The sequence below is a fragment of the Phasianus colchicus genome, chromosome 6, assembly GCF_987193195.1.
Source record: "Phasianus colchicus chromosome 6, bPhaCol1.hap1.1, whole genome shotgun sequence".
Lineage (NCBI taxonomy): Eukaryota > Metazoa > Chordata > Aves > Galliformes > Phasianidae > Phasianus > Phasianus colchicus.
This window is the reverse complement of record NC_143441.1, coordinates 51,152,302-51,166,841: the sequence shown is the minus strand read 5'-3', so window position 1 is coordinate 51,166,841 and position 14,540 is coordinate 51,152,302. Positions and strand designations below refer to the sequence as shown.

Sequence of the window (14,540 nt, the reverse complement as noted above, 5' to 3'; positions counted from 1 at the left end):
CCATGGCGTGAGTCCTCTTCATCTGAGCGGCTGCAGCCTCATGTCCACATGCAATCCATTGGTGTCCAGGCCTTCTCCCTGAGCTCACTGCCTTCAGAGTCACCTACTGCTGTTTTTTGGGGTCTGGGCAGTGTCTGATGCCCACTGGGAGCATCCCAGCACAGGGCAGTGGTGGAAAAGTGGAGCACGGCTGTGCTGCCTGGGGAAGGTTAATGCAGTTCCAGGCTGTAAAAGGAACTAAAAGCACAAAGTCTGCACCAATCCCAGGGCCCAGCTTGGGACACCCTGATGCCCTCATTCAGCTTCATCTCCTAGCAGGGCAGGATCCTCCCAAGGGAAGCACGAGGAGCTGAGCACTTTGAAGGTGAGGGTCAGAGAACCCCCTGCAGTAGCTCATGCCATCCCAGGCTGCATCCCCTCCTGCAGTCCCTGCTTCTGCTCCCACCAGCCCATCTCCAAGCACTGTCTGAAGAAGGCACCTATGCCTAATTCATACCCAATCCCATATCCTAAGGAGCAAAAGGCTTTGAGAAAAAGCAAAAAGGGGTGTGAATGATTCTCACCCCATCCCCACCTCAGGGCTGTGCAGCCATTCAGCCGCCTCTGCTTTCCTGCCCAAGTTGCTACACAGGTTCCTGCGGACAGGGAAGGATGGATGGCTAAAATCCCTGTGGGCTTGGCCGAGCCCAGGCCAGAACAAAGCTGATGCTGCCTCGAGCAGACGGCTACTCCCACAGCTCACTGATCCCAGATAACATCACTACGGTCCCCATCTCTTCCTCCTTCCAGCATGGGCTGTATGGCTGGGGCTGGACATCACGCAACCCTCACAACAACACACCTTGCACAGAAGTTAACCTATGGACACCCACATGGCCAGCAGGATTTCTGCTGTCGGTGGTTACAGTGCTGGAGTACAGCAGAACACCTGCCTTTATGGAGGGTGTGGGAGGAAAGAGGAGTTGGGGGCTCTGCTCAGTGACGCCAGCAGAAGAGCTGGCCCTTCAGGTTCAGCTCCCTCCCAGAACAGGAATAAATAGATGCCCTGCTCAGCTAGGCACGCACAGAGCCTGATTCAGAGCTTGAAAGTCAAGGTGAGACAAACAGCCTGGAAAGAATAACCTGACTTACAAGAATTTTGCAATCCCTTTTCACTGTTTGCTTAACACTGATTACTACCAAGTCAAGCTCAGTGCAGGAGCAGGCCCAGGTAGCCCTTGCTGGGAACCTTGAATAAACCCAATTGCTGCCTGCTGCACCCTCAGCTGAAGGCAGCAGTCAGAAGCATCTCACTCTGAGCCTCTCTCTGTACAAGGGCAGCCAGTCCCAGAACGAAGCAGTGCTGGAACTCTGGGCCTGCCTGCAAACACACACACATCACATCCTCCAGATGAGGCAGCTGCTTGGACAGGAAACAAAACCCAGGGAGTGAGAGGAAGTGGAATCTGTCCAACAGATGAGCTCGATGGAAGACCATCTCAACTAACGCTGAGAAAAGCAGTGCCAGGTCAGCAGCCCACACAGCTCAGCACTCGCAGTTTCAGGAAGGCAGACTGCACCCCCAGCAGTGCATCACTCACAAAGCCCATCATGAAAGAGGTGGAGAGATGGGGCTATAACAGGAAGCCTGATGGATGCCTTAAGGCAGAACAGGGACAGTACAAAGATGATACAGAACACTCGGTACCAGTGCAAGTTTCATGAAACTTTTTATTCAACAAGTATTTCATTATGATTTTGCCAAGATGATCAAATGAACAGCAAGGCATAAAAAACATGAAATAGTTAAGAGATTTTATTCTAATAGCTTTAATTACAGTGCTTGTTTGTCGAAATGAAAACTGAAAACAAGTATACAAAACAGTTGATTACTAATCGTGTATTGAAAGCAATAAAGGTTTCCACAACACTAAACAAACCAGTTCTGATAGTTCCTCAAGTTAAAGTTGAACAGCTCCAGCTTCTTCAGTGTTTATCAAAATACAAAAGAAAAGTAAAGAGGTCTTTTTTCTGATGGCAAATCTGAACCTTGCAGTATGAGGGATGCCAAGGGTTTTCACACATATACAGATATGGGATTGTTCCAAAATGGGATTGAATACCTCTAGAGTGGAATGACTCTCCTAACTCTCATGCTTTTTTTATTCCCCTAGACACTATACATCGATGTTTGGTGTTTTTCATGGCAATTCTTACTTAAGTACAGTACTTTCTGACTATAGAGCTTAGGACTAGTACAGGCTGTGCTTTCTGTGGAAAAGTTTGCCTTCTGGAGTGGTTTACACACAAAAGTACAAAACACTTTTGACAAATACAACAGGCTAAAAATGTGACTTCCAGAAACGATTCAAGTTCAATGGATGCGATCAATCTGACCTGAACCAAAAGGCAGAGGTTTAGCACGAGTCTGCCAACTCATCTAAACCAGGTCTGACAAATCTTGGAGCAAGTATGAACAAATATGAGCTACAGAAAGAGCCAGAGATCTGTAAGTTACGACCTGTGTTCTAACCCAATGGAGCTAACCTGGTGTCAACTGCTGCTTCACTGTTCCCAAAGAATCAGGAACCACCAATCAGAGCTAGAACAGCAGAAGCTATGGCAAATCTTTGTGTCTTGAAGTGTTTTTACTTTTCCTCGACTATTAAAAAAAACCAAAATACAGTATTCATGTTAAAAACCAACCACCAAAATGGACCTCACAGATCTCACAACCCATCCAAGATAGTATTCAGCTCTACTGCACAAGGACTGCTGGCAACCCCTACGTTAAGCCACTCCATCCCTTCCAAGTACTAAACAGTGAGTTGATTCTTTACAATAAAAAAGCTGAGTAATATTGCATAGGAGTACCAGAAACTGCCTCATTGGAAACAAAAACTATTTACATTAAATAAGAAACCTAACTGTTTTCTGGCTTGTATTTGCCACATTTACAGCATGATGCAATATATACTGTGACAAAAGAAATGAAAACAGCTTCCGGCACTCAATACCACAAAGTAGCACAGTTTGCCACATTAGAGTAAAGCGAAGGGCGAATAGGAGGAAATAAGAGGGAGGGGTGGAAAAAGAGGGAAGAGGAAGGTTTATGGTTTCATTTCTGGTTTCGGAGCTGATTGGACAACCAGTCCAGTCCTTCATAGAGCCCATCTCCACTAGTGGCGCAGGTGGCCTGGATGTACCAGTTCCTGTGACGAAGAGAATGCAGTCCGAGTTTGTCTGTGATTTCTGCTGCATTCATGGCGTTGGGCAGGTCCTGCGGAGGAACAAGAGATGTTTTTCTCTCCTGCCAGCTGAGAAGCAACACCTGCCCTTCCAGAACTATTAGTTCTCACTGGCTGTCAGCTTTAAACCCACTTTATAAAGTTAGGAATGCTCAGTTACAGTTCTCGTCCTGTTTCATTCACTTTCCACTCAAAAAATATTTTCTGCAACTGCAGCCTTGATTTAACCTCAACTGTTATCACGAAGCAGTACTCAGCTCAGCACTGCTGTCTGTTAATACTCCACTTTCCTATTCCTAGAAAAGGACTCACAGCTTTTTCACCCTTCCCAAGAGAGCCTGTACAGCTGATGGAGCAGCAAGCTATGCCTCCTTTAAGTTCACCCACAGAAGGGTGAAGCTTTTCAGATAAAAACACAAATACAGACACCTTCCTTTGGCATACCTGTTTGTTAGCAAACACTAATAGAACAGCATCTCTAAGCTCATCTTCTGCCAGCATTCTCATCAGCTCTTCTCTGGCCTCGTTCACTCGTTCTCTGTCATTACTGTCAACTACAAAAATCAAACCTAGGAGAAAGAAGACAATAAGCATAAGCACGCAGCATGTGCTATTTACACGTGATACCTGGCTCTGGACATCAGAATTAAGCTGTGAAGAGAAACTATATGAAAAGAATGTTCATACTGTTATAATCTCATGTCTGAGACAAAGCCTGCTCTTGCCAACAGCTGGTGAGAACAAGCAGTTGATGTGCATGCTTTTGGAGCTCGTTCTCCAGCTACAGGACCACTCAATATTTTCCAGTGAGAAGCATCTCTTGAAGTCCTGACAGGACAACGCATGCACATTAAAGGCACAGCAGTGGGAGAAAAGACAAGCTCTCAGTTCACAAGGCTGCTACCGCTTGTAGGAAACAAGAAGTAAGGACTGCTTTGAAGTGACGGGTGGGAGCTGTGATGCTTACAGAGGAGCAGGAATTCTGAACTCGGTGATTCAGACGGACAAAGAAGAATGCTTTCTAGATTTCTTTCCACCCCTCTTGCTCTGTGTTTTGAAGCCTGTGGTTTAAGTGTTAGCACTCACCTTGTGTGTTCTGGAAATAATGGCGCCAGAGTGGTCTGATCTTATCCTGGCCGCCTACATCCCACACTGTGAAGCTAATGTTCTTGTATTCTACTGTTTCCACGTTGAAACCTGAAATAGAAATTGTGGCAAAATCTCAGTTAAAATGGGTACAGGCCAACTATATTTATTTAGCAACTCATGTTCTGAGTCACTACTAAAAACATCACCTTAAAATTTAAGTCTGCTTTTAATAAGCAGCCATACACTGAGGCCCTCTGAACAGCCAAACATGGGCTCTCTACAACTGCTCCTCTCGCCACCACCCTGCCCCAATTAGTCCAACTAATGAACTTAACATCTGTAACTGCTACTTCAGCAGTGAAAAAAAATCAAACTGCGTTACGTTAAATAATAACAAGAAAACCCCACAGGCTTCTGAGGATGGGAAGTAAATCTTGGATCACAGTTCTCAGCCACTCTCCTCCTAGGTAACATGGAGGCACTCCTCCATTTCTCAGCCTGAACTTCCTGAGGTCACAGCACACTGAGCAGAAGGCAGGCAGGCCACCCCATACCACAAGGGGCCAACCCATAGATGACTGAAGGGAGGGAATGCACAGGGGAAAAAAATAACAAGAAAACAAATCTCCTCCCATGTGAGAAGATTTGGCTGTGCTATCCTCATACCGCAACCTCAGCAATTGTTTGTTCTGATAGCAGAGTGCAGCACTACGTCACTTAAAGCAGCAGTGCTGGCAGCAGAGGTGAGGCACTGCTGCAAACACTGCACCCTGATCCCAAAGAAGCAGTTAATAGAAAGATAAATGTCTTACCTATAGTAGGAATAGTAGTTACTATTTCACCAAGTTTAAGTTTGTACAAGATAGTCGTCTTTCCTGCAGCGTCCAGACCGACCATCAGAATACGCATTTCTTTTTTGCCAAAAAGGCCTTTGAAGAGGTTAGCAAAAATATTTCCCATCTTGAGATATGCTTTCACTGGCCAGTGAAGTCTGGAGAAAGAGATCACAGTATCACTGATGAGTCACCAAGGGCTGTGTTCAGACCTGGGCACAACCAGTCACCAAAAAGGCACCGTACAATACCGACCTGTGGAATCCCTGCCCACAAAGACCAGGAATTTTTCCATATTGAAGCAAAATCAAGAGACAAACAGCTCTGCCAAAAGTTATCCTGATAAAAAGACATTGCTCTGATTTCAGTATTAAACTCTGCTCTCAAACTATTCTGTTGGCTTCCAGCACAACAGACAACTTGGGGCACTTTGTCCCTCACTGTTCAGCTTAAGGTCTCACCATAAAGCACTACTTCACCTGAAGTGCAGCTTTAAATGCATGCTCATGTCTTTACTGTTTAGTTGTTCCTTCTTTTGAAAAGGAAACCAAGAACGTGGCTTGGATTCACTTCTACTCAGAACGGTTTCCTTCCTCTTGAAATCTCTGGGAGTGGGCAGTGAACACAATGCCACACAAAGCAGCATTACGTTCACTGACTCTGGAGAACTTTTTTTTTTTTTTTTTTTTTAAACAGAACCAATTATGTCTCCAAACCTTAACTACCAGAAACGACTTCTACATTGGAGGGGTTTCTCCCTTCACTTTGGACACTCAGAAGGAATAAGCTCCTGCTGGGGCCGGGGGCACCATCGTGCTGTACTTTTGGAAGGGGCTGCAGCCTCAGTGCTGCTCTTCCACAAGGCCCTGCCACCCCAACCTACCATCACACACTTCAGCACTGCAATCACCAACAATCATTATTCTGCTTGCATGAGATGAACAAAGCAGCCTGAAAGCTGTCGGATGTGGCTAGGGCTGTTACACACTTCTACTGCTGCATTGTCTAGCAATGCTGATGTAAGTTTGAAACAAATCAAGTCCAGCTGAAAAGCCAAGCTTAAGACAGCAGAAACATACAGAGCAAAGATGTGTAACGTTCAGGGGTTGGGTTTCCTGCAAACCGAGTCATAACTCAAATATGAACTCTGAATCAGCTCTCAAAGCTGTTCTGTGCTTTACACTGCAGCTGTGTGCTTGAAATGCAATTCTCACGGGACATGTTTTCCAGAACTGCTACTCAAGACGATTAACAAGCTGTGAAGCTGCAGACCAAAGCCTTGCCCTACTGCTCAGCTCTGCCTGCCCTGCTCAGCACCAGGAGGCCTGAGCTGCCCTGCCCCTCCCATGAAGCATGCTGAAAACGACTCTGAACCCAGAGCTGAGCACTGCAATGTGAATGGAGTCACATGTCTCAGCACAAAGCAGCCTCACAGTGCAGAGTCCACACTGAAGTTCCTGCACCACAAACAGCACTTCTGAAGTTGTAACTGGTGTCAGGCTGTTCATTTCACACACTGAAGCTCAATGCAATTGGAACTTCACAGCTCCATCACAAGAAGGGCAGCCTGTGGATTAAAACCAAATTGAAGTTTTGGAAGTTCTTTCACCATTTCCTTCATATTTCTGAACCACTACCATGAATATTCAACAGCCACTTCAATCTATAGAACTTACATAAACAGGAAAGTTAATTAGGAAGTAGAGAAAACAGTTTTGCTGGAGTCCTTGTTTACCCAAATCATTCACAGCAGGAAATGTCTCTCCCCAGCAGCTCTGGCCAGGATGGAAGCTCTGGGGCTTTCCTTTGTCTGCTGCCTGTGCTGACTCTATGTGCTGCTTTATCTGAAAAAAATGCCAGGGCTGAAGTATTACCTCAAACCAGAGCTCTTACAGTACACCAAAACTGTATTTCTGCAGAAAAGGAGCCTTAAGCCCTTCAAGAGATTCCCCCCCACACACGTAAAATCATAATTGGCTGTTACATGCTTGGGACCAAAGGCAGCAATCAGGTAACAGAACCAAACCTTAACATTTACTCCACCCCTCTGAGAAATCACACTCTGCCAAACACACTGCACAGCCTTGGCTCTAGGAGTGGTGAATCCCACCAGATTTCCCTTCTCCTGGCAGCTCATCAGTTCCAGACTGCTTTATAGGAGTGCAAGATATCAGGAGAAGCCCATGTGCAGAACTCCCCCACTGCTGTGGTTCCCACCAGAAAGCTGCTGGATGCTGCTAAGGCAGAAGAGAAGGCATCTGTCTGCATGTCCTTCCTCTAAAGCAGCTAATACGTCTGCCTGCTGTCACAGGAAAGGAAAGCCTGCCCCATGCCCGCTCCCTTCCGGAGGCCATCCCTGCCACCACTGTGTAACATCACACTAAACGAGCCAAAGTACCTTGAGTTCCCTCTTCCCTGCCTGTAAAATCCTTAACCAAACAAGCAACAGGACCATGCCCAGCCCTCTGACAGCCAGGTCTCTGCTCTTGGCTGTGCCATCTGACAGTCCAAACTCTACCAGCATGCAGACAGTGCTGCCACGGTCTGGAACAGCTTCCCACAACTCTGCTGTCACCCATTAATACAACTCAGCTGAGGGATCACGCGATTGCTTGCAGTGTACTTCAGAGCTGAATCTGCTTAGTTCAATTCTCATTTCAGTCCATTAGTCAGATCAGGACAACATACACATTCCAAAAATATGGGGAAATTTAGGAGTCTGTTAGGTTTACCAAGTAATCCTGTCACTTCTCAGCCACCTTAACATCTGCAACCTGTATCACAGAATAGTTTGGCTTGGAAAGGACCTTCAAGATCATCTAATTCCAACCCTCAGCTATAGGCAGGGACATCTGCCTCTAGACCAGGTTGCTCAAAGCAATTTGAATCAACAGCCCAATCCTTCTGCAGAGCTAGTGTGCACAATGCCCCAGCACAAGTCCAGCTCCTCCAGATAGAGGCCCAGCACTGCCCCCAACCACACCTGTGTGCCTGCACAGCTCCCATTTCTGCTCACCTTCACCTAGCCTACTTCTCCAGAGGTGTGCAGCAGCAGAAACCTGCTGGGCAGGTTCAGAAAAGCTATAATGTTATTGGTAAATAGCAAGAATGAAACATTCTCTGCGTAAGGCTGCAGTTCTGTTTCAAGGAAGCCAGGTATTTTCAGCAGCCTGTTTTCTAGTAAGTGATATGGTTAGATAAGCCATTACGGGGACATAGAGCCTTTTTCAGAAAGGCTTGGTATGATGAGTTAAAAATGAATGAGCATCTGCCAGAGCAGGCAAACCGGTGCCTGTTAAAGCAATACAGCCCATGAGTAACAACCAGAAATTGCCTTTATTAATTGAAAGGGGTTAGAGTAAGAGCTCTGAGGAGCTTCTCAGGACCAACGATCATTCAGCATTTAATCTTCTGTAGCACTCTGTATTTAACCACACATTAATGCATGCCAATGCCATTTCATTCAGAGCCCTTACCCTGAGACATCACATGCCTTTCCAGATGCACTGCTAGCTAAAGAGCCATCCCACAGCAGTATGACCACAGGGGCATGCAGTGTATTGAGGAAAGCAGAGCTGTGTCTTGAAATCTCTGCCTTTAAACATAGCATAGAAGACCAAAACTAAAGGTTATTTAATTAGCAAAATTATGCCTGCAATATAGAAATACATTTATTTCCCTTCTACACACCAATCCTTAGCACACAAGGCTTCCGAAGCGGCTGAAGAAGGGCTCTGAACTTGGCAGGCAGTGCAACAGAAGTTGCTTCATGCAATCATTTTGGCAATCTGTTCTCTCCCCTTGATAAACAGCAGCAGCAATAAGGTCAGGCAAGAAAAGCTCAGCCCCAGCACACAGCCATGCTGAAGGCACCTGCTGCCTCTGAGATGGGAGCTTTCCCTCAGGAGGTTCCCATCTTTGCCTCAATGCCTGTTTCAGAGACCACCAGTGTCCCTACTAACCTGACATCAGCACTGACTTCACCCCTAATATAATTAAAACAACATAAAAACCCAAATCAAACCCATAATTCCTAAACTAGAATTAATACAATCTGATTCTATCAGCCGTAAGAAAACAAAAGCTGATCAATTTGTTACTTAACAGAAATATTGATCTGAAATCCAGCCTGTTATCACTAGTTGGCTTGCACCATCTTTACTGCATCTACACTGGAAGCTCAGCATGCAAAAACAAGCACAAAATCATACACAAAAAGAGCACCAAACCCACGTGTAAGCGAGAGGTGATAAAACTTTTTAAAATCCAAGCAGAACAGCAGCTGTTGGTGTTACACGAGACTGGGCAAAGAGCTTCAATATAAGTGCAAATCCAAGTTGGCAGCTTGTTCTTTACAATTTAAAGTGTGACTTTGAAGGAAACGTGAGAAGTGATCCAGCAAAGATTAAAACACTGCTAAAAATGAGACAAATTCAGGCCCAAGTTCTTCATATCACCTCGCTGCAGGCACAGGCTGTGAAGTACAGCTGTGCTCTTTGGAACCCGAAGCAATTTCCTCCCAGGTTAAGATGCTCTGTTACAGTTTACCAGCCTTCCAAATGTGGTAACCTGAGCGAGAGATGACCAAGTACCAACTTGAGACCTCTGACTGCACAGCTTCAACACTGGAATTTAGCTCAGATTATTTGGATTTGATTTACTTGAGATTTTAGAGCATACTGATGTCACTAGGAATAAACTAAGCACAAAACCCAGGAATAGCTGACATGTCTGTTGGACTTCCATCAACAGAAATGCATCTCCCCACTCGGCCCTGGTGGTGTGGACATCCCCAGCAATCACTGCCTGTTATGTGCCTCCCAAAGAAGCTCAGAGGTACTTACACAAAGCATCATGTAAAATACAAGGTGTAGTTACGTAACTGCACTCCCATGTGAAGAGGCACAGCTGGATGTGGTCTGCAGAGGTTTGAGAGAGCCAACTGAAAGGCACCCAACCACACAGTGCATGCTTGAGGCAGATGGAGGACATGGCAACCACCAGCAAGAAATGAGGTAATGAAAATCCAACATGGAGCTGCTTCTGATGTAGCACCTTCAATCAACAGAAGTAGGCTGAACAGCTTGCTGTCTATACACATTACCCAGATACAGCACTTCCCAAATGCTGTACCAGTCTCCAGAGAGTGAGAGGGAAACAGAAAATATTCCATTTACAAGATCAAGGCAAGGGCAAAGGAAAGAGGGAAGGTTTCCTATGGGGTGATGACTATTTCCTCAGTACCACAAGAGCTCAATCCTAAAAAACCAGGCAGATAAACAGAAAAAAAACCCAACAAAATAGCAAAGAGGGCAGGCTGCTCAACTCCATACTCAACAAGCCAACCAGCTCCGGCCTTACTCTCATCTTGATGCAGATGTAGCCACTTCTATTTCAAATCTCAAACTATTTTAAGCAACTGCACACTACCACACAACTCTAAAGCGTACTTTTCCAATGTATTGGTTTGTACATCTGGTCTGAATGATATTTTCTTTATGAGACATGCGGGTGAGCACAGGAGGGACCACAGTTGCTGGTTTTAGAAGTTGTTCATGGCTTCCCTGCAGACTGCTCAGGAAATAAAGCAGTGCCAACAATTCATAACACCCGGCTCTGACTGACTCCACATTCACCTGTCAGATAGGGGCACACTGCTGTGGGAACACAGCACTGAGAAAGCACTTTTCAGTCAGGCTCTGCACAGTTTTTCAAGGCTGAACTATTTTCACACATTTAAAATCTCCAATTCTAAGTCAAATAAGCTGTTATTCATTCCTACCAGCTGGGCACTAAGTCAACGTTTACTCTCCTATTAGAAATGGCAAGAACTCGCTGGAGAGCTTCAGTAATGAAATTGGCTTTTGGTCTGGGGAAAATGTCAAAGCAGAGCCTACACAGCTAACTGGGTACAAGCATATGAATAAGAGCTTCGTTAGGCACAAATTTAATGAGAATTGAAACATCAGCAGAGCTATTGCCACAGTCCTTCAATGTTTGCATGTGTTAGAAACAAGAAACAGAAATGGATACTTGCAAGCAAAAAGAGAAATATGCTGAACAACAGAAAAAACAGCTGCTGGAGTAGGAAGCCAATTATAAACCTCTTTACTCATCAATTAAGATAGGGAATAATGGCAGAGGGCAGCGCATCTAATAAAAGCGCTGCAGCATTCCAGTAGCAAAGCTTTGGCAAAGCTTTCCAAAGATTTCTAAAAATGAATCACAACTATTCCTTCTAAGAAAAAGTGCACTGATTTTCACCAACTTCATCCACTGTAAGGAAATGAAACCGATTCCTGTGAAGGCTGATGAAATCTGTAAGAACTGTACCTTTAAAAGCTGCTGATAAGTGCAAAGGTGGACTTTCATTTCTACACCGGTCTTCTATTTTTAAAGAAAGGTTCTTTCAGCTTCAGCACTGCCAATTCAGCTGAAGCCTTGCATTGTGAGCTTCTTTCTTTCACCAATTAATGTAATCAATAGCTCACCTGATAACCTCACTGTGATGTATGAGTGTTGCTTAAAGCAGGTTTTCCAACAGGTGTAACTGGAGTTCTACAATTATAAGGACTGGAATGCAGCCCCCTGCTCCCCCCCCGCCCTGTGTTTGCTTTGAAAAAGCACAGCTCCAGGCCTGCCCCTTTGCACTGACCAACACAGGGAGCTGCACATGCCAAGCAAGAACACAGCTCTTCTGCCCTAACCCTTTTCAGATCTGCACTGTATTTCACAACCAGACAATCTCCAAAACCCAGCAAAAGCCAAGAACTGCTGGGGAGAGATTTACTTTCTGTTACTTGTGTTTTACCCCCAATTCCAGGCTTTCAATGGTACGGTCCAGCAACTATCACATACACCACAGGCTACCATGGCAGTGAATGCTGTTCTGAGCAGAGATGACATCTGCTTGAGTCATTTTTCCACCTTCTGCCACAGTAGAAAGAAGGGACATCAAACACAGCAAACCAATAGAGCTGAAGAAGTTCAAGTGAGGCAAGCTACCTCACCCTTTCACCCAATGTAATTGCAACAACAGACAAAGCAGTCCAACAGGGTTCTGGAGCACTGGGTGTATTTTAAACACAAGAAACCCAAAGTATTATACCAGCTTCCCAAACTTGGGTTTCAAAGAATCCCTTTCTTTCTATCCCTGTAAGATTATGAGTACTTGTATTGACAAGTTGATTACAAAACCTGTGAAGCAATCCTCCAGTCCTGCTGGAGTTCTTTTCTCCTACAGAAAGGTTTCAAATCAGCTGTAAAAACAGTAATAACCACATCACCAAATGACCTTGAGCAATTTACTTTGACTTGGATTTCTTTGCCTGAAAAATAAGGTGAATAGAATGTGTTGAAGAGGGGCGTTGCAGCCCTACAGCTTGTAAAACAAAGTTCAAAGTATGAGATAAATCGTTTGCATTTTATTTATTGACAAAGTTACATTTCAAAACAAGAACTCTAGATAGAACTCTAATCAACCTGTGGAATTTGTTTTGGCAAAAACCTAACAGCAAAGCAGCAAGGTCAATGGCAAACACAACATTTTGGTGGCTTTATGGCCCAGTAAAATTTTAGTCACTCTGTAAACAGCTTCGTTCAAAAAGAGGTTCCCATTGCTAACCTACCACTTCATCAGATGGAGGTTATCAGCCTGAAGTATCCCCTCAACCACTCGCAGAGCCATGACACCGTGTTTTTGAACAGAATGTAATATCCTCCCATTGGGGGGACTGCTGTGCCAAGGAAAACTGATCTCCCAGACCCGTGCAATGGATACCAAACTGAGCCTGTGGCAATCTGAAGCTGAACTTCTTCCCAGCAGCCCAGCACGAAGCCCCTCACAGGCTCAGAGGAACCGCGAGTAGAAAAGCTTTCGGCTAACTCGAAAACCAGGCAACCTCTCCCCGCATCCCATCCGCGGGCGGGGCCGAGGCCGGAATGGGTTTGGGGAAGAAGAGAGGCCAAGGCCATCCCGCCTCGCTCCCAGCAGGGGGAGGGGAGCGGCGCGGCCCCCCCCAACCTGTCCCTGTGAACGATCCACCCCCCCCCCCCTCAACGAGAGAACGGAGGCAGATAGGACGGCACCGCGGCTCACCGCCCCGCCAGGAGCACGGCAGGAAAGGACAAAGGCAGAAGGCAGCCGGAAAGCCGCAGCCCCGGGCCTCCCCTCAGCGCAGGGCCGCCGCGCCTCCCCGCCGCCCGCGGGCCTCGGCCTCCCCCGCTCCACCCAGCGGCTGTGAGCGGATAAGGTGGGCGACGAGAAGGAAAAAGGGACAGAAAGAAGATAACGGAGACCCACCGGCGTCAGCTGCTGCCCCGGGCAGTGGGTCTGGCTGTCCTCGGGCTGTCCCGCTCGGAGCCGGCTCCCCCCGCGCCTCTCAGCCGCTCTCCGCCCAGGCACACAAGATGGCGGCGCTCCGGGGCCACGTCAGTGCCAGCGCGCGGGGCAGCATGGGTAACCGAGGATGCAAGTGGGCGGGGCTTACGCTAATCCCCGCCCACCGTCTAACCACGCCCAATCAGCTCCCACTCCCCTTGGCGTGTGGTGTTTGATTGACGTGCGCCCTTAACGATGGATGGGCAGGAGGGAATGGGGACGCAGAGTGAGTTGCGTGGAAAATAAAATTAATGTGGCTTGAATGCTCCAGAGAGTGGAGTAGGAACACATCTGGTAGTTGGGAATGGTTTCCTTTCTGCTTTGGGTTACTTCAAGGTAAATTGAGGCCAAGTGCCGTCCCAGGCTAACTCCTAAGTACTGCCTTTATAAACACAGGCAGAGGAGTTTTAAAAGACAGCCATCAGAATGGCTTATTCTGGATTCCCCCACAGTGCTCATATTTACACTTCGAAGCCCTCCATCCAGCTCTCAAACAGGGCTGTAAGTGCCCACCAGCCGAGCACGCTCAGCATTCCCATACACTGGAACCTGAAATGCAAACGGGGGCTGAGTCCTTCACCACCCTTCCTTTCCTTACCCAGCAGCTGCAAGGAGAGCAAACCAGTTTTCTCTGCTCCCACATGGGGTTGATTTTAGCTTGCCCACCAAATAGTGTTCCAGAAACAACTCTTCCCATGTGCATAAACTGAAGTGACAGTAAAGGATGTAAAGACCTCACGCCAAACCTTTAAGGAACAGCCCATATTTCCCAGCCCATGCCCCTATAAAATACTGCCAGCCTTCATGATCTTGCATCTGACACATCCCATGTGTTTACTCGGCTCAGACTGCTGTCAGCAAAACATCCCCGAGTGATGCTCCTGCTAAATGAGCACTTTGTGGCAAAGGACATGGAGAAGGATCTAGGAAAATCATAGAATCACAGAATTGGAAGGGATCTTTAAAGATCATCCAGTCCAACTGCCCCTCAATGAAGAAGGATTCAAAGCT

General features: G+C 46.4%; 1 protein-coding gene across 1 annotated transcript; it reads right to left on the bottom strand.

Moving 5' to 3' along the window:
- Positions 1 to 1,696: 1,696 nt before the first annotated feature.
- Positions 1,697 to 13,610, bottom strand: ARF1 (ARF GTPase 1). The gene is made up of 5 exons (XM_031607873.2): positions 13,452 to 13,610; positions 5,129 to 5,307; positions 4,314 to 4,424; positions 3,672 to 3,796; positions 1,697 to 3,259 (listed from the first exon to the last, which is right to left on the bottom strand). Exons 2-5 carry the CDS (start codon positions 5,274 to 5,276, stop codon positions 3,098 to 3,100), a joined length of 546 nt encoding a protein of 181 aa, XP_031463733.1. The 5' UTR covers positions 5,277 to 5,307; positions 13,452 to 13,610; the 3' UTR covers positions 1,697 to 3,097.
- Between the last annotated feature and the right edge of the window lie 930 nt (positions 13,611 to 14,540).